Below are 16,896 nucleotides of genomic sequence, written 5' to 3' on the forward strand. Positions count from 1 at the left end.
CAGAGTTTGTTGTTTGACTGTGCCGTCCTGTGTTTGATCCTGCTTCATACTTTTACAATTAATTGGGTTTATCAGACACTACGCTGGGAAAAGAAACATTTGTTATTCCAGTTAACAGCCACAGGTAGCTCCACATCATTGACTTCTTTCTTTCTTTTTAAAAAATTTATTTGTTTATTTATTTTTATCTTTGGCTGCGTTGGGTCTTCGTTGCTGCGCACGGGCTTTCTCTGGTTGCGGCGAGCAGGGGCGCAGGCTTGTCATTGCAGTGGCTTCTCTTACTGCGGAGCACCGGCTCTAGTCGTGCAGACTCAGTAGTTGTGGCACGTGGGCTCTAGACCGCAGGCTCAGTAGTGTGGTGCATGCCCTTAGTTGCTCGGCACATGTGGGATCTTCCTGGTCCAGGCCTCGAACCCGTGTCCCATGCATTGGCAGGTGAATTCTTAAGCACTGCACCACCAAGGAAGCCCTCATTGACTTCTTGAATGCACTGCTTTCTATTTCTGAAATGTACTGTGGACACCCCTGGCACCTCAGAGCCTCTTGCTTCTGCTTTCCTGGGTCACAACTGATTAGGATATTTACCTAATTAGCTACTAATGTAAGTATCCTGTTTCCCTCCTACCCACATCCTCTCTGAAGTGGCTCATTCTTTTGACACCTTGCTTGTTCCCTTGCTGGTAAATTAAAGACCTTTGGCATATGTTTAAGATCAATTTGTCTAATACACTTTGTTTTTAATAAAGGAGGAATCTCCTCTGACTAGTCTGAGAGGAGCATCCTCTAGTGATAGGAGGACTACAACTACTTAACCATGTCTTTATTAGCCTGGAGAACTTAAAAAAAAAAAAAAAAAACCTGATAAGTAAAATACAGATATTCTACATTTGTAGAAAATAAAAATTCATTGAAATGGGGAAACCTCCCAGAACCAACTACACTTGGGCCACAAAGCCATGAATTATCCCATTGTCTATCAGAGGAGACTCTTTTGAGGAATCTGCACTTCTGTATATACGCTATACTTGCAGCAATTTCAGGAGACTTATTATTTATGGTCCTGAGTCTTGGAGTAAAATCCCCTGGATTAGCCACTACTGATCACATACTATCTGGCTGCTTGCATTGCACTAGGCTTCTGAATACCAGAATCCTTCAATTCAGAGTGTCCTTTGCTTCCAAATTTTTAGCTCTTTTCATCTTTTCATTCATTTGTTCAGTCATTCATTCTAAAAATAAATTTTTGTATCTACTAGGTGCCAGGCGTGGGGATGCTGCAGTAAACCCAACCAACACAGTTCGTCCTCATGGTACTTCCAGTCTACTGGATGCTTCAACTGCCCTTTCTCAAACCAGCCCTAGACTAAAAAAAAAATTTAAGTTAATTAAAAAAAAAAAAGAATTAAAAAAAACCAGGGAGTTCCCTGGTGGTCCAGTGGTTTGGATTTGGCGATTTCACCGCGGAGGCCCAGGTTTAATCCCTGGTCAAGGAACTGAGATGCTGCAAACCGTGAGGCGCAGCCAAAAACAAACAAACAAACAAACAACAACAACAAAAAGCCAGTCCTTCACTTGCTAGTCCTTTGAGAAACCAGTGCCAGGCTCTCCCAGAGCCCTTTCTACATGTCATTGCTGAGTTCCTGGTTCACCTTCGTCATTCTCCCCTCCCACAGCCGTGGCTGCTTCCTCTTCACGGCTAAGAAGAAGATGGGAGGGAGAGGCCTGGAAGGAGGAGCCCAGAGCCCACCCCACCCCCAACATGCACTTTTTCTAAAGAAGAAGCAGCAGGAGAGTCGGAGAGAGCTCCACTTTATTATGGAAAGTTAAAAAAGACAAACAAAACCAAAAAACCAGGCAATTGAGAGGGAAGGAGAATTGGGGGAAGAAAGTTGAGGCGCCTCATTACTCACCCCACACCCTCGCAATTCAGTTCAATTGTGAACCACTAGGAGGAACAGAATTAAATAACTAGAGGGGGATACAGAGTTAAGGTTCCCAGCCTTCCCTCTTGGGGAAAACTGAGACAGTAATACTGAGCAAAGGTGGAGGAAGCCATACCCCCAGGTCACCCCAATGAGGTGACTTCAGGGGACAGGGGAGAGGATTCTATGTGGACACACAAGTAGATGTGGCTTGTAAACCCGGGACTTTGGCAGGTGGGGCTGGGAACTGGGGGGTTTTGTAAACCAGGCTGTGGTCAAGAGAGGAGGCAGGCGCTGTAAACAAAGGGGCAGTGACCTAAGGAACAGGAGGGAGAGGTGCCTGTAAATGCAGTGTGGGCCAGGTCTCCCAGGGACATGGGTACTTAAATCCCGAGAGCCCCAGGGGGTGGTGGGGAGTCAAGGAAGGCTGTGGAGAGTTACCCTGCCCACGGAGATGGAGAGGGTGCTCCATCCGTACCCCCACACCGCGCCCCGTGAGCTCTGTGCTCCTCCCCAGGACTTGATGGGGATCTTGGGTCACCTAGGATGCACCAGCATGTCTGATAAGGGTGGAAACTGTGCGGTTGCCTCCGCCCCCAGAAACAGGATGAGGAAAGCAAGTTGGAAGATGTTGGTTGCCCTTCCCTGCCAGGCTCATATTCAGGGTCTGTCTGCTCTGAATCTTCTGGGCTCCAGGATCTTCAGTTCTGGGAAGGAGGGAGGTATATCCCAGTGTTGGAAGAGGGTCACCTCCGACAAGACTCATCTGTGGGAGAGGAGGCAATAAGGATAGAGAATGAGTGACGGTCTCTGCTTCCTGCCTTCCCTACCCACTGCCCACACTGAAGGCCAGTTGGCATGTAGGAAATCTTATAATATCTTCCACATCCTGAGTGCCTGTTACTACTAGTAACAGCAGCCATCACTCATTTAGCCTGGATTCTGTGTCAGCCATTCTCATAACTTGCTTAATCTCACAATAACCCCAGGAGAGGTTAAGTAATTTGATGTCCAGCCGTAGTTCCTAGGTGTTCTACAAAAATTACTTAACCCTCTCAACAATTCCAAGAGGTAGTTATTATTAACCCCATTTCACAATAATGAACTGAGGCCAGAGGTCAGGTGATTTCCCTGAGGTCACACCACAATTAAGAGACAAGATGGAATTCAAACTCAGGCCTGTCTGATCCAAACCCTGTGTTTTTAACCACACTAGAGCGCTCAGAAAGAGGCCTGGTTTTGAAATATGGAGACCTCACGTGCACTTCGCTTCCCAGGACCTCCGTTTTCCCATCTGTTAAAGGAGCAGTTGGGCTAGAGGCCCTGCCAAGACCCTTCCAAGCGCCAACATTAAATCCTCCCCCTCCCTCCTGGACCGCAGTGTCCATTCCGAACACCAGGGGGCGCCGTCGGGCCGGCGGAGGCCGCACTCACCCACTATCAGGGCCTTGGTGCGCAGCCCGCCCTGGAGCTCTGGCTGCAGCAGTAGCAGTTCCTCCTCATCCTCTTCGTCGTCGGGTTGGGCCGCTGGCGGACTGGAGGCACTGGGGGCCTCAGGCTCCGGGCCCAGCTCCTCCAGCACCGAACTCTCGGAGGGGTATTGGTACGTGGTCTCCAGGGCTGTCTCGCTGAAGGAGATCTTGAGCTGAGGATGGGAGAGAAAGGGGGGAGGAGGCAAGGTCAGCAGGGGGAAGACTGCAGGGTAACAGGTGCAGGATGGAGAGTGGGGACTGGATTTGGGCACTCGCTGATTTTGTCCTCCCCAGCCACTCTGGAAGCCAGTTTTCCTTTCAGTACTCTCTCTCCAATCCCAGATTTTCCCTCTTCAATCATATCATTTCAAAAACATTGACTTTGACCTGAGCTTTGGCAGGGGACTAGGTGGCAGAAGTGAGTAACACAGGACCAAGGTTCTGCTTTTAGAGTGTGGGAGGCAGAAGGGTAAAAACAAATTAAAAACATGGAGGTAAGTCCTGTGATCAGAACTGAGTCTTTGGGCACCCTGGGAGCAATCAGGACGGCTACCCAGAGGAGGTGAGATTTGAAAAGAGCTGGAAAGAGCTGGCTGGGAGGGATTCCCACCAAAAGCAAAGACAGGCACAATGGTTTCCATAGCCTCGGCCCCTTGCTGTTCGGGGGAAACCCAGGACCCTGGTCACCAGCCCCTCCCACCCCCCTCACTCCCCTCCTCCAGCTGGAGTGGACCCACAGGAAAGGGTCTTGGGTCTGAGAGAGGAGCAGAGACCAACAGAAAAGCCCAGAGGAAATGAGACTCTCCCCAAAACACACGGAGAAGATGAGCCCGAGTGCCTGAAAGGTGCAGCTGGGGGAGGTGACAGGGGCAGAGAGGAAAGTCCGGGCAAACATGGGATGGGGGTGGAGAATGCACCAGAAGGGACGTGCAGAGACAGAGGCAAATGACCAGAAGGGATCTGGACGGGGCAGAAGATCCTTCCTAAACATACTGTCTCAAGAGCAGGCGAGCCCCAGCTGCTCTCACTACTTTTACCCTTCCCCTTTGCCCTCCTAAGAAGCTCAGGGGGAAGGGGCAGGGTGGGATTAACTCTGGGAGCCAAAGCGATTAAGGAGACATACAGGAGGATTCCATGTGAACTGCTCAGAAAGGTCCAGATGATCTCCCCAGGCCTCCTCTGGCGTCTGTTTGGGAAACTCGGGGCTGGAGCCCTGCACCCCTGAGTCTCTGCAGGGACTGGGGTATGAGAGAAACCAGGACGGTGGCTGGACAGGTGGTTGCTAACACCTGGGTCCCTGAGGGAAGCTAGAACTCAGAGACTGTGTGTGTCACTCCCTGGGTCCAAACCTGGCATTGGCCCCCACCTCACTGGGAGCAAAAGCCAGAGACTGGCCAAGGCCTACAAGGGGCTCCCAGTGTGCCTCTCCCCACTCCTCTCCAGCATCCTCCTCCACTCCAGCCACATTGGCTGTGATTTCCTCCAGCCCCACCAGGGGCACTCTTACCTCAGGGCCTTTGCCCTGGCTGTTCCCTCCGCCTGGAACACTCTTCCCCCAAATATCGCTGTGGCTCCCTCTCTCTGCATCATGCTATTATAAAGTTGTCATATTTGCTCCTCCTACCTCCTGGCCCTCTAGGTTCCACTTGTCCCTGTTCTAATGTTTTCCCATAATCACTTACCACCTTCTAACCTAACCTACCAGAGAATTTACTTATTTGTTTACTTATTTGTGTCTGCTGTCAATAGAAACGTGGAAGTTGCCACAATGGGCAAGGAAGGCTTCATCCAGACCTCAGATGTGGTCCCAACAGAGGACCAACACTGGGGGAATACTGGGGGCGGGGGTAGTCCAGTCTGTACACAGTCAACCCCCAGTCTGTGTCTGTGGAACAGCTGGCTGGTAGAATCAAGTGACAGGAACCAGACCCCTTATATCCCAGTTTCTCAAAAGGAACTACTTCTATTGCTGACAGATTTACCCAAACTTCTGGGAACCCATTTCGGTTTTCTTTTCGTATCACCTTTTGAGATAACAAGCTGCGTAGTTTATTATCTGCTCTGGAAAAGGATCCACTTTATTTGCTCTCCCTCCACGTTTGTCTCTCTCCCCCCACCCTGCTTCCCTCCTCACCACCAGCCCCAGCTTCTGACTGGGCTTCTCAGGAATGCACAGCCTGCATGGGGCGTGTGGGGTGGGGGGTACGGAGGGGGTGACTCACTCCTCTCATCAGCTATATAAGGTCACAAGGGGGCTGGAGAGGGGAGGGGCTGGTCTCCCTGCCAGAGGGGCCTCTGGGGAAGGGCACCAGCCACAGCCCAACCCCTGGGCTCCAGTGGCAGGGCTGGGATTTCTCTCCCAGTGGCAGGGATACATTTGATGGAATTAGCCTGCAAAACAGGAGTTATTTAGGGAAGGGGGGGGAGTGTTGGGTGGCAGGGTCCTCATATTCCTGATCTGGAAGCTGGGGACAGGACATGCCTGTCCCTGATGAGCAGGGTGCTGGGCGAGTGGAGAAGGCCTGAGGGAGGGCTGAGGGGAAGGTGTCTGGGCCTAGAGAACTCTGTGTTGCTTCTTCCCCACCCCCACCCCGAGCGGCTGCTTCCTTATTCTCTCACCACATCCTGAGCACAGTTCTGGCAGGCCCATGGCCCTGCATTTGCCACTCAGCCCCACCAGCCTTCCGGTCCCCCCCACAGGCTTCCTGTTTGGGCGATCTGCTTCCGGCTCCCCTGCTCCCTGACCTAGGTATGGTCACCCTCACAGGTCCTGCCCTGCGCTCAGACAGTCCCCGGGCTTTGGGTCCCCAAATTCATGCTTTCTCCTCTTTGCTTCTCCCCAGAGGCACAAGCCAACCTCTAGAGTAGGAAGTGACTTCTCTGAACACCTCGCCCTGGTCGTTCCTCACCTACTTCCTTGCATCTGCCCAGCCTGAAGGGGAAGGGGCTGGTAGCAGTCAGAGAGCTCAGGACAGACTCAGGGACCATGGCTCGGGGATGGGAGCTTAAGCTTCATGTGAAGATGAACTGGGGTCTCAAGTGACCCCGAGCTTTGGTCCCTGTGCTTTCCCACCGATACTGAGGACACAAAAAACAAGTCTGAGGATGTCACACATGAGATGAGGACTGGAGACTAGGAAGGTCTTCCCAGCCTCTGGAGAGATGAGTTAGATGCAGAGCCCTCTCTTTCCTTAGAGTTTTTCAAGCTGGAAACTGGTGTATGGGGAAGGAGTTGGGCCAGGGCCAGGGGAAGAAGTCAGCTTGGCTGTTCCCAGCTTCCCTGCGCTGCCTTCTTCTGCTGGCCTCGGCCCCCACCCCACCCCGTCCTTAACTCCCATTGTACTCCCTGCTCTCAGCTCAGTGCCTCCAAATTCACTTCTCTTTCTTTCTACCCCAAGAGGAGGGAGAGGCCGGGATGGCAGGAAGAGAGGGGAAAACCAACTGCTGAGCCAGTTCTGGGGAGGGAGGGGAAGCCCAGGGAGGAAGGACAGGGAGGGAGTGGCGAGGGGGTATTTTGGAAGAGGAGAAGGCTTTTCTTGTCCCAAGAGAGAAGGGAGTACTGTCTGAAGCAGCGGCCCAGCTGGGGGTGTGCAACCTCGAGGTCACCCACTTCAAATGGCCTCTGTGTGCGTCTCTCCCATGGGGCAGACTCGGGGTTCAAAAGCCTTCTCTCTGCTCCTCGGCCAGCCCTGTTCCACTCCCCTCCCCCTGCTATCCTAAGGTGTCCCTACTCCGCTCTGCACCCCTCTTCCTCGGGTCTGTGAGACCCTCCTCCACTCACTTCTCCCTACAAGCCCAAAGCTGCCCCCTCCACCTCCCCAGGCTTCCCACCCCGACATTCTCCCCGCTGGAAGGCTGGAAGTGCTTTTGCCCTGCGGACCCTGCCCTCATAAGCTCCAGGCTGTGGCCTCAGCTCAAGTCTCCCACCAGACGGCCTGGGTTGGGTCACAGACTCAGCAATGGAAAGAACTGGGGGGCTGGGGGCTCAGAGCCTGAGGGAAAGGAGGGTGAGCAGCCTGGGCACAGCCTGAGAGGGACACACCCAGGACAGCGCTTGGTTGTGGGGCAGGCTCCTTGGGCTGGGAAGTGAATGGATAAGAAGGGCTACGAGAAGGAAAGGTGTGTGTGCAGGGGAGGAAGAGTGGCGGCAGGAATTAACAAGAATGCATAGACCAAGACAAGAATACAGGCATATGAGACAGAGACAGGAGCCCACAGAGAGCTGACAAGGGGGCTTCTAAGGAGTCTGACTTGGCTGCTCCCTACCTGTTTGTGGTGCCTTTCAGGGGACCCCTTGACAAGGCAGCTGCGGCTGAGGCGGAGGTAGCCCCCCAGAACCAAGATCTCCTCGGCAGTTGGGTACCGCTTCTTCCCAGCCCCAGGGACTGCAGCGTCAGCTGTGGCTGGGTTGGCCGGAGTGGCAGGGGCTGCAGGGGGCACGGACCGCCGGGGGTTGACTGTGAAGGTGTGTCCGCTGCGGCGGGGGGCCCCCACCCCTGGCCCTGCCTTCACCCCATAGAACAGACGGCTCATGAGGGGATCCCCAGGGGACTGGGGGGCAGGTGGGGCTGGGGGTGGGGGAGACAGTGGGGCTGCTGGTGGGGGCCGGAGTTCCCCTGCTTCCTCTTCCTGCTGTCTAGAGCCTCTAGTCCCAGCGTCCTCTGGTGGGAGGGGGGCGGGCACAGAGCAGCGGTTCTGCAGGGCGCTCAGAGGCCTGCCCTGAGCCCCTGCCTCCTCCTTCCCAGCTTCCCCTTCTCCAGCCTCTGCAGCGAGAGGACTCAGGTGCTTCTCGGCAGACTCTGGAGGGTCTGGTTTCTGAGTTTGAGTCTCTGTGTCCCTGGGTGTCCAATCTCGAACCTTCCCAGAGTTCAGGGTCCATTTCCACCCTTCTGTCAGCCTCAAGCCCCTCTCGCCATCCTCCGCAGGGGTGGGCCTCTGTTCTGCTGCCTCCACTCCTCCAGAACTGCTGTCTGGAGCCTCCCTTGTCAGGGTCTCTGAGGACGCTGTAATCTCTTCTGGGACCATCCTTGGACTTGGCCTCTCTTCTTGTCTCCCACATTCCTCTGAGCAGTCTTTTCTTTCTTCTCCTGAGCTCAGCCTCCACTCTGATGCCTCCGGTTGTACCCAAATCTGTTCCTGAGACTCTCTGGAATCAGGCCGCCATTTATGGGCCTCTGTCAGGCCCAACTTCTGGTTGTCAGACTCCACTGGGCTCAGTCTATTTTCCACCACCTCTTTTCTCCTGGGGCTTTGTTCTTGAGGCTCTGCCAGTCTCAGACTCCGCTCTGGAGTTTCTCCAGGGCTCAGCCTCCATTTCCTCACCTCTGACAGTCTAGAGCTCCTGTCTCCAGCCTCTCCTGGGCTCTGCCTCCAGTCTCGAGCCTCCAAAGGCCTGGGGCTTGACTCTCGAGCTCCCCCTATCCCCAGCCTCCTCTCTCTGGCTTCCCTGGGACTGAGCCGCTCTTCCCTTGACTCTCTTCCCTTGGGGCTCTGATCCCGCATCTCCCCAGGGCTGGGTCTCCGCTCCCAGGCCTCTAAAGCCCCAGGCCGTCTCTCTGCAAGTAGCTCTTCACTCCGCTGCTGTTGCTGCTGCTGGCGCTCTTGCCGAATAAATCGGTTCTGGTGCACTGGCCCAATGGCCTCCAGGAGGACAGCAGACTCGTCTGGGTCTGGAGGTCCAGCCTCCGTAGTCCCAGGCGCAGGGCTAGGCTCCCCGGGAGACAGACCAAGCTTGGCCCGGCGGCGCTCCAGAAGCCCCCGCTTCCAGGCTGGCATCTGGGACAGCCGCTCCTGCTCTGCCTTCTCCCGGCCGCGAACGGCTGCCTCCTCCTGCCGGCGCCGGGCTAGCAGCTGTAGCTTCCAGTCCGGGATGGTGGCCATGGTCCCCTTGGGGAGGGTGGGGAACGCTGGGGGCAGAGAACAGGAAGGAGAGGCTCCAGAGAGGCCCAGGGGGTGAGAATGGGGGTGGGAGGGGAGGAAGTGGAGCGGAGAGGTGGGACACAGAGGAGGGCAGAGGAGCTGAGGGTGAGGACAGAGGGAAAGAGGGGGGAGCAGGGAAAGGGGAAAAACTGAGAAAGTGAAGAGGAAACTAAGAGCCAAGTTGATGGCGGTCGGGGGATGGGTTGAGAGGAAGAGTGGAGATTCAGGGCAAAGAGGCAGGAGTCAGATTTGTCAGTACAGGTTATTGGGTATCAGGGACAGTCCCCAGGATGTGAGAAGAGAGAAAAACGAGAGAAGTTGGCGCGAGGGCGAAGAGAGAAAAGAGAGGCTGGGTGTGAGAGGGACAGGGTCCAGGCGAGGTTGCCTCACCGCTACTCCAGGAGCCGTGAGAGTGGGAAGAGAGGTCAGGGAATCCCGCCGGAGAGGGGGCAGTGGGACCTGAGGGGGTGTCGGGGAGGTGGGAGGGCGGAGAGTGGAGAGGTCTAAGGGAGAAGGGGAAGTCAGGCGAGGGGCGAGGGGGTTCCGCGGCTGCAGCCCGGCGCGTCTCAGCGTGGGCCCCGGAGGTCCGGGCTCCCCTTCCAGCTCTACTCGGGCCACGCCTCTCCGGCCCCCCAGCCCCCACCCCTCCGCCCCGCACTCCGCCCCGAGGCGGGTCAGGGGAAATACCCTCCCCCGGGGACTTTCGGAACCCGGGTGTCGGAGCTGCCAGCACGTTCCCAGAACCCTGGCGTCCACCCCCACCCTAACGCGGTCCCGGCACCACCGCCTGCCTCCCCCACCGGCGGTGCCCCGAGACCCAGACGTGCGGAGCACCGGCCCTACACCTCTTTTTTCCGGAGCCTGCCAGTCCCGTGCCCGGGTCTTGGCTCTCACGGAACCCCGACATAGCCGGCCATCCCCACCCGGCTCTGACCGCACAGACAGGCAATCTCGGCACAAAGAGGAGACAGCCCAAGGTCCGGGCCGGGGACGGGAGCGGGGACGGGAGAGGAGACACCCCCTCCCCAAGTCTGAAGCCCCTCAGTCAACTCACACGCCGCGGGGCTCCCGGGGGGGGGGGTGCGAAAGAGCCTGACGTCCGGAGAGAGGAGGAGAGAGGAAGAGGAGGAGAGAGGGATCGAGGGAGATCCGGAGACAGGAGGGAGGGGAGGAGGGAGGGAGAGGAGGAGGGAAAGAGGGAGCCAAGGAGGAGGGACGGAGACAGAGACCAGGGGGCCGGGCGGGGGGAGACGGCCGCTTTGTCTGAGGACAATGGGGAGAGGGAAGGGGGCGCGGGGCGGAGCCGGGCGAGGGGGCGGAGCCTCGCTCCCTCCGACCCCGCGTGGGACTCGGCTCCGGGTCTCCTCTCTTCCCGCCGCCAGCCCTGGCGCTCCGCCGTCTGTCCCCAGGGCCTCTCACCCGGCTCCCGGATAACCCAGGTGTCCAGACCTCCGCCCCCAGCTCGCCAACCCAGGGCGGCGGCCCGTGACTCAGGCCCCTCGAGGGACTTGGGGAGGAAGCGGCAGCTGCTCCGAGCCGGGCCCGCCCTTCCCATCTCCTGCCACTCCTCCCCACGCGTTTGCCTTCCCGGGCCAGCCTTTGTTACCGTGGGGGCCGGGGCGGCCGCCGGGCTGCGGGGGACCCGTAGAGAGGGGGCGTCAGCAGGAGCGGCGCTCGGAAGCCAACGGTTTTGGAAGCTAGCTCCCTTACCGGAGCCGCTGCCCCACTCTTCCGCTTCAACCTGTCTGCCGTGGGTCCCCAGGTCTGCAGCGAGGAAACTGGGGGACTTGGAGGAAGGGGGAGCGGGTGCTCCGGGAAGGGGGGGGCGGTCCGCGGGGAGTGGCCGCCACCCAGCGGTCACCAGAGGGCGCGGCCGATGCCCAGACTCGAGTCTGGCTCGCCTGTCCTTCCCAGAGTCAGCCCTGCAGCTTGAGAGACACTGACAGACTGCATGCTACACGTAGAAAAACCAGGCTGATTTTTATTTTCCTGTAGCGCGAGTTACTCGGGAGAGCAGGGAGCCCTTAGTCCCCCGAATTAAGAGCAGGAGAATCCGCTCAACTAGGTTCATGAATCTGGAGCCCTGGGCCAGGGCCTAGGGAGCTGGAAAGGCCAGACAGTGGGGCTGGGCTGCAGCTTCAAGGTGTGGAGCCTGATGGGGCAGCCACTATCATCAAACTTGGCAGACCTTGGTCCAGCTCCTAGGAGGGGAGCTAGACGTGGAGAAGAGGATCCTTGAGGCGCAGAGGCCAGAAATAGGACCAGGGGAGTGGTCAGGCCAGACCCTTCTCCTTGTGAGGAGGTTGTTAATGGAGGGTCAAGCCCTAAACTCTGAGGAGACAGATAAGTTCCCCACTCCCTCTTCCTGGCTGGTGAGAAGTGGCCCTTGGAGTCCAATGGCTGAAACTCAGAATTTAAGATATGGAGCTGGACCCAAGGAGTGGAGGCTCAAGCAAGGGAAGGGACAGCTCCTTCAGTCCATGGATTTGGGCCTCTGGTCTGAGGCAGCCAAGGCCTGGATGTTAAGGGGATTTGGAATTGGAGGGGAAAAGGAAGTACAGGGCTTGGAACCAGGGCTAGCCCCTCACTCGGCCTCCCCGTCCTGGGGCCGGGAGAGCAGGTGGAGTTTTCTTTGCAGCTGGGCCCGGAGGTAGCGGAGATCTTGCTGGTCAAGTCCGTGAGCCAGGCCCAGGTAGAGGGTAAGGAGGAGAGCAAGGAGGAGGCGGTCAGTGCCCAGGGTGGGCACCACCCATAGCACAGTCAGCAGCTCCACACACACTGGGTGGCGCAGGTGGGAGAAGAGTCTCAGAGCCCGGGGAGACTTCAGGGCCAGAGGCTCACCCAGCCCCAGCACATGGTAGTACACCTAGGAGAGGGAGAATGGCTTAGAAATGGAGTCAAGCCCTTGTCGCAACTTAGCTGCCTCTTTCCTCCCCTTCCAGGCACCCTCCTTCTATAACGCAGGCCCAGGAACCACCCTTCTGAGGCTGGGGTCCCTGACCCTCATCTCTGGTCCATGAAACTTCCCCAGGCCCAGGAAGCCCATGGTTTCTGGCCTTTGAGGGAGGGCTGAGGGGAGACTATCTTACAAGAAAGGGAGGTGAGGGAGTCAAAAGCAAGAGGCAGGTGGAAGAGTAGGGGAGGAGGAGGGACATCCTTGGAGGGGAAAGAGGTATTCTAGAAAGGATCAGAGGTCTTGGGTAGGGATCTGGGAGCCTCACCTGTTTGAGGCCCATGAGCTCTGCGTAGTCAAAGACGAGAAGGATGCTGAAGATAAGGAGCCAGGAAATGACGTGGAGCACAAAGCAGAGGAGGGGCACCCAAGTGGCCCATGGCTCGGCCCGAGCCTCCCACAACACGGGGCCCCTGGGCACGGGCTCCCAGTACCGCATCACCAGCTGAAGGAGGATGAGGGACTGGGTATCCCAGCAGCCCACCCTTGAAAGACCTAGACCCAGAGGCTGCCCCCACCCCAGGCTGGCCTGCTGCTCTCCCCGCCTCTACCATGAGCATGTTCAACATGTGGAGGGTACTGGATGGGGTCCCAAGTATGTAAGAATGACTTGTCTCTACTCTGAGGACTTAAAAGAATGGATGAGAGTCACCAGATAGGTACACAAAGTAGCCTAGGCCAAGCACCCACTGAGAAATAGATGAGTACTAACTGGGAAGCTTTCTCTTGCGCCCTAGGGAAGTGCTTTTGAAGAAAGGATAGGACTGAAGAGGAGTTAACAAGGGAATCTCAAGCAGGACAACATGAACAAAGTTGCAACGGTGAGAATGCATATATCATGCTCGGGGAATGACAAGCAGTACACCATTCTTGATAAAAAGTAGGATATGTGCTGTGGAGGAATGGGAGCTGAGATTACAGTCCTGAACACCCTTAGTTCTCCTCCTAAACCCATGTTTTATCAGAAGCCTAAGGTCCTTGCCTCTCCAATCGATGGAATCCTTCCCACAGACTGTTTCCCTTGAGGACTCGGCTGCCAGGGCTTCATACCTGCAAGGCCAGGGCAGTGCATGCCACGTACAGTGACCTCTGAAGGACCCCAAAGTACCGGGACATCCATGACTTCACTGTCTCAGTTGCCATGAGGCTGTGCTGCCCCACAAATAGTAGCAGGAGCCCCAGATCCCAAGCCAGGGGGACAAGAATGCTTTGGTCCTGCAGGGCAGCCAGCCATCCCTGGCGGGCATCTAGCGGGAGTTGGAGAAAAGGACAAAAGATCAAGAAGACTGTGGGAAAAACTCCCTACCCTTATCTCCTCTTGGGACCCCAGACCATGTCCCTTAATGCTTTCAGGAGCCTTAATGCTTCCTCTCTAGGCTTTGCCCACCTCACTTTTCTATTCCCTGTTTCTTCCCTCTTCCCCAGGCCTCCTTCAGAGCTGGGGAAGAGGATTCATGCTGGTCAGTCACGAAAGGCATGGCTGGAGTGCCCTTCTTGTTTCGGTTCTCCAAATGCTCCCTCTTTATAACACTCTCCATAGTCCTCTTTACGAAGCCTTTCCTTAGAATACTCTGCTCATCGCCCTTTCTCTCCCCCTCAGTCCTCACTCTCCCGCCTCTCCAAACCGCTAATCCCTGAGTACCTAATTTAGCCCTCTGGTCTCGCCTGCAGCGTCTCGGCGGCTTTCACGGTTCTAGTTCCCTCTCCTGGACTTCCCCTGTCATTTGTCTCCAAGCCCCGCCCCCGCTCCCTCTGCTCCGGCTCCACCTCCCTACCCCAGAGCTCATCCTCGCTCCCTCCCGCTCACCCGGACCACCAGACTCCGAGATTCCTCCAAGAAGTGGCCGAAGGGAGGTAAAGCGCACGAACTCCACTCCAGTGCCAAAGGCCAGGATGAAAGAGGCGAGGGCAGCAGGGACGAGTAGCAGTGCAGGGGCCATGGCGAGAAATGGAGGGGTGGGGAAAGGGGCGGGTTTGGGATTCCCGCGGCCGTAGGCTCCGCCCCGACCCCGCCTCCCGCCTGGGACCCTGCCCAGGAGGGCGGGGCTCCCGCGCGCCGACGCCCAGGCTTCCGGCTGGCGCGCGCGGCTCTTTCACACCGAGCTGCAGGGCCGATCCCTGAGTGCCTTTCCCCGGTCTGCGATCTCCGCGTCACAGAAGGGAATGTTAGAATCCCAAGTGAGAGGTGAGAAGGGCAGCGGCTGTTCAGTCAGTCACGTGGTTTGAATCGCAGCTGGGCTAGTTTTCGCATCTAAAATGAAGACAGTTCCTCTCTTGCAGGGTTCTTGCAGAAACAGCATTATGATCCCACTTTCCTTTAACAGCTTTGACTAGAAAACAGCCAGAGTCAGAGGTTACAAAGCCTCAGTTAACACTTTAATAGTGAACGGTGAGAGAACGGAAGACTGTTGACCCAGGCTGAGAACCCAAAGCTCTGAATCACCCATTACAGCTTGTTAGATGAAAAAGTGACTATTTTACCACAAATTAACGCTTAGTCTGTAATTTATTATAAAGTTGAGTTGTTGCCTCTCCACTTGCTAAGGGGAGAGAACTTGTCTGTAACACTGAAAGATTTGTTCTGTTAATGCCAAAGGCTGTTACTTTGTAACCATGAGAGTAACAATATGTTAAAATATTTGTGATAGAAAACTTTATTACAGTTGTAAACTGTAGTATGTTCATTTTATCCAAGCTTGTGATAATTAACTACCTATACAACCTCATTAGTTTGACTCCACTTACTAGTCAGAAAGCACTAAGATCTTTTGTCCAAAATTTTTCCTACAGACCTGTTTGTAATACCTACAGACTAACATTCACATCTAAAAATCAAAGTAAAGTAAGGTTTTTCTCCATTAGAGTTAAAGATCATGTAGCTAAGGACCTGGTCACAGTAGCTATGACCATAGTAAGGAACTTAGAGATCATGAAGCTAATTCCCTCAGCTAATAGAAGAAACATAGGCCTAAAGAGATCAAGAAAATTTCCCAAGATAAGAATTAAGGAGCTGCCAGTCCTGTGGGCTCAGGGATGACAAAATTGCCAAACAGCATCCTACAGGCTCTACATTCCTTCTCCCTCCTGGAGGCTTAGTATTCCCATTCTCCTCTGAATCAATGCTATTTTATACTGTACCAGACATCATTATGTTTTCCCTTCTGATTCACTCTCCATCCTGCTTTCTGCCTCAGGAAGTTGTCCCGAATGGACTACATCAAAGAAAATCACAGCATTTGAGGGAAGCCTTTCTATGTAACTGTTCCCTCCTCTCAACCTTTTGGGTTTACAGGTGGCCACAACAGAGCTTTGGGTACTGGCAATATTCTTTGTGATTTCTCTACACTCTGCCTACTTCTAATTTTCACTTCATTGAACTCTCTCCAAATTATCCTAATTTGACTGTGCCATAGTTTCCTCTTAGGATCCTGACTGACAGAGACATTTATTACACAATGTGCTATGAGCTGTAGGATTCATTGGAAGTGTAAGAAAAGATCTCTCTTCTCTAGAAATTTAAATTGGGGCACTTAAATTGTACCAGTCATGGAGTGGGTGTGCACATGAGTGCTAAGTGGGGCTATAGAGACAGCAGGTGCTGTAAGGAATCCAGTGGACCTCAAGGACACAGGCAGCTTCACACAGTACAAGGCTTTGAGCAGTGCAAGGGGACTAATATTTATCTGGGTCCTACTGTGTGCCACACCCACTATGGCTATGCTTAATACATATTGTGAGATTAGGTATGTTTAAAAGCCAGCACAGTGTTTGGCAAAGCTCATGCTGTTTCTACTACACCAAAGTTTTCCAAACTTAAGTATAACTTACCTGCAGAAAACTGCCCAAAACTAATCAGTATTTTTTAAAATTGAAGTGAAATTCACATAACATGAAATTAGCCACTTTAAAGAGAACAGTCCAGTGGCATTTAGTACATTCATAATGTGTGAAACCACCACCTCTCTCTAGTTCCAAAGCATTTTCTCTTCACCCCAAAATAAAACCCTGTACCCATTAAGCGGTCATTCCCCATTTTCTCTCCCTGCCAGCCCTGGCAACCACCATCTACTGTCTCTATGGATTTACCTATCCTGCGTATTTCCTACAGGTGGAGTCATACAATGTGACCTTTTGTGTCTGGCTTCTTTTACTTAGCACAATGCTTTTGAGATTCATCCTCAAAACACTGTAGCACAATTAGTACCTCATCCCCTTTTATGGCTGAATATATTCCATAGCTTTGCGCAGTGGCAGTATCGTAGCCAATGAGGTTTATCCGAGGCGCGATTATTGCTAATTGAAAACTATTCCATTGTATGGATATGCCACAATTTGTTTATCCATTCATCTGCTGATGAACATTTGTGGTGTTTTCATCTTTCGGCTCTTGTGAAAGTGTTGATATGAACATTTGTATACAAGTATTTGTTTGAACATCTGTTTTAATTCTTTTGGGTATATACCTATGAGTAGAATTGCTGGGTCATATGGTAATTCTATAATTAACTTTTTGAGAAACTGTCAAACTGCTTATCACAGTGGATGAATCATTTTACATTCCCATGAGCAATGTAGATGGGTTCCAATTTCTCTACATCCTTGTAATCAACCAACTTCTAAAATTTACAAA

General features: G+C 54.4%; 2 protein-coding genes and 1 pseudogene across 6 annotated transcripts; 1 reads left to right on the forward strand and 2 right to left on the reverse strand.

The window, feature by feature from the left end:
• Nucleotides 1–1,793: 1,793 nt before the first annotated feature.
• PPP1R18 (protein phosphatase 1 regulatory subunit 18) lies at nucleotides 1,794–11,087 on the reverse strand. Of its 3 annotated transcripts, none has more exons than XM_059938282.1 (4): nucleotides 11,024–11,087; nucleotides 7,661–9,300; nucleotides 3,357–3,567; nucleotides 1,794–2,688 (listed from the first exon to the last, which is right to left on the reverse strand). In XM_059938282.1, exons 2-4 carry the CDS (start codon nucleotides 9,272–9,274, stop codon nucleotides 2,669–2,671), a joined length of 1,845 nt encoding a protein of 614 aa, XP_059794265.1. In that variant the 5' UTR covers nucleotides 9,275–9,300; nucleotides 11,024–11,087; the 3' UTR covers nucleotides 1,794–2,668. The 3 variants fall into 3 exon arrangements, with proteins under 3 accessions (XP_059794265.1, XP_059794266.1, XP_059794267.1); XM_059938283.1 differs by lacking the exon at nucleotides 11,024–11,087 and adding an exon at nucleotides 10,920–11,015; XM_059938284.1 differs by lacking the exon at nucleotides 11,024–11,087 and adding an exon at nucleotides 10,368–10,714.
• Nucleotides 11,088–11,268: 181 nt separating this feature from the next.
• NRM (nurim) lies at nucleotides 11,269–14,287 on the reverse strand. 3 transcript variants are annotated; one of them, XM_059938286.1, is made up of 4 exons: nucleotides 14,074–14,287; nucleotides 13,317–13,513; nucleotides 12,535–12,729; nucleotides 11,269–12,179 (listed from the first exon to the last, which is right to left on the reverse strand). In XM_059938286.1, the coding sequence occupies exons 1-4, from the start codon at nucleotides 14,204–14,206 to the stop codon at nucleotides 11,898–11,900; spliced, it is 807 nt and encodes a 268-aa protein (XP_059794269.1). In that variant the 5' UTR covers nucleotides 14,207–14,287; the 3' UTR covers nucleotides 11,269–11,897. The 3 variants fall into 3 exon arrangements, with proteins under 3 accessions (XP_059794269.1, XP_059794270.1, XP_059794271.1); XM_059938287.1 differs by having other exon boundaries at nucleotides 12,535–12,711; nucleotides 14,074–14,284; XM_059938288.1 differs by lacking the exon at nucleotides 12,535–12,729 and having other exon boundaries at nucleotides 14,074–14,285.
• A 2,215-nt stretch (nucleotides 14,288–16,502) lies between these two features.
• Nucleotides 16,503–16,663, forward strand: LOC132375508 (U4 spliceosomal RNA; annotated as a pseudogene).
• The last annotated feature ends 233 nt before the right edge of the window (nucleotides 16,664–16,896 follow it).

This window comes from Balaenoptera ricei, chromosome 11 (assembly GCF_028023285.1).
Source record: "Balaenoptera ricei isolate mBalRic1 chromosome 11, mBalRic1.hap2, whole genome shotgun sequence".
Lineage (NCBI taxonomy): Eukaryota > Metazoa > Chordata > Mammalia > Artiodactyla > Balaenopteridae > Balaenoptera > Balaenoptera ricei.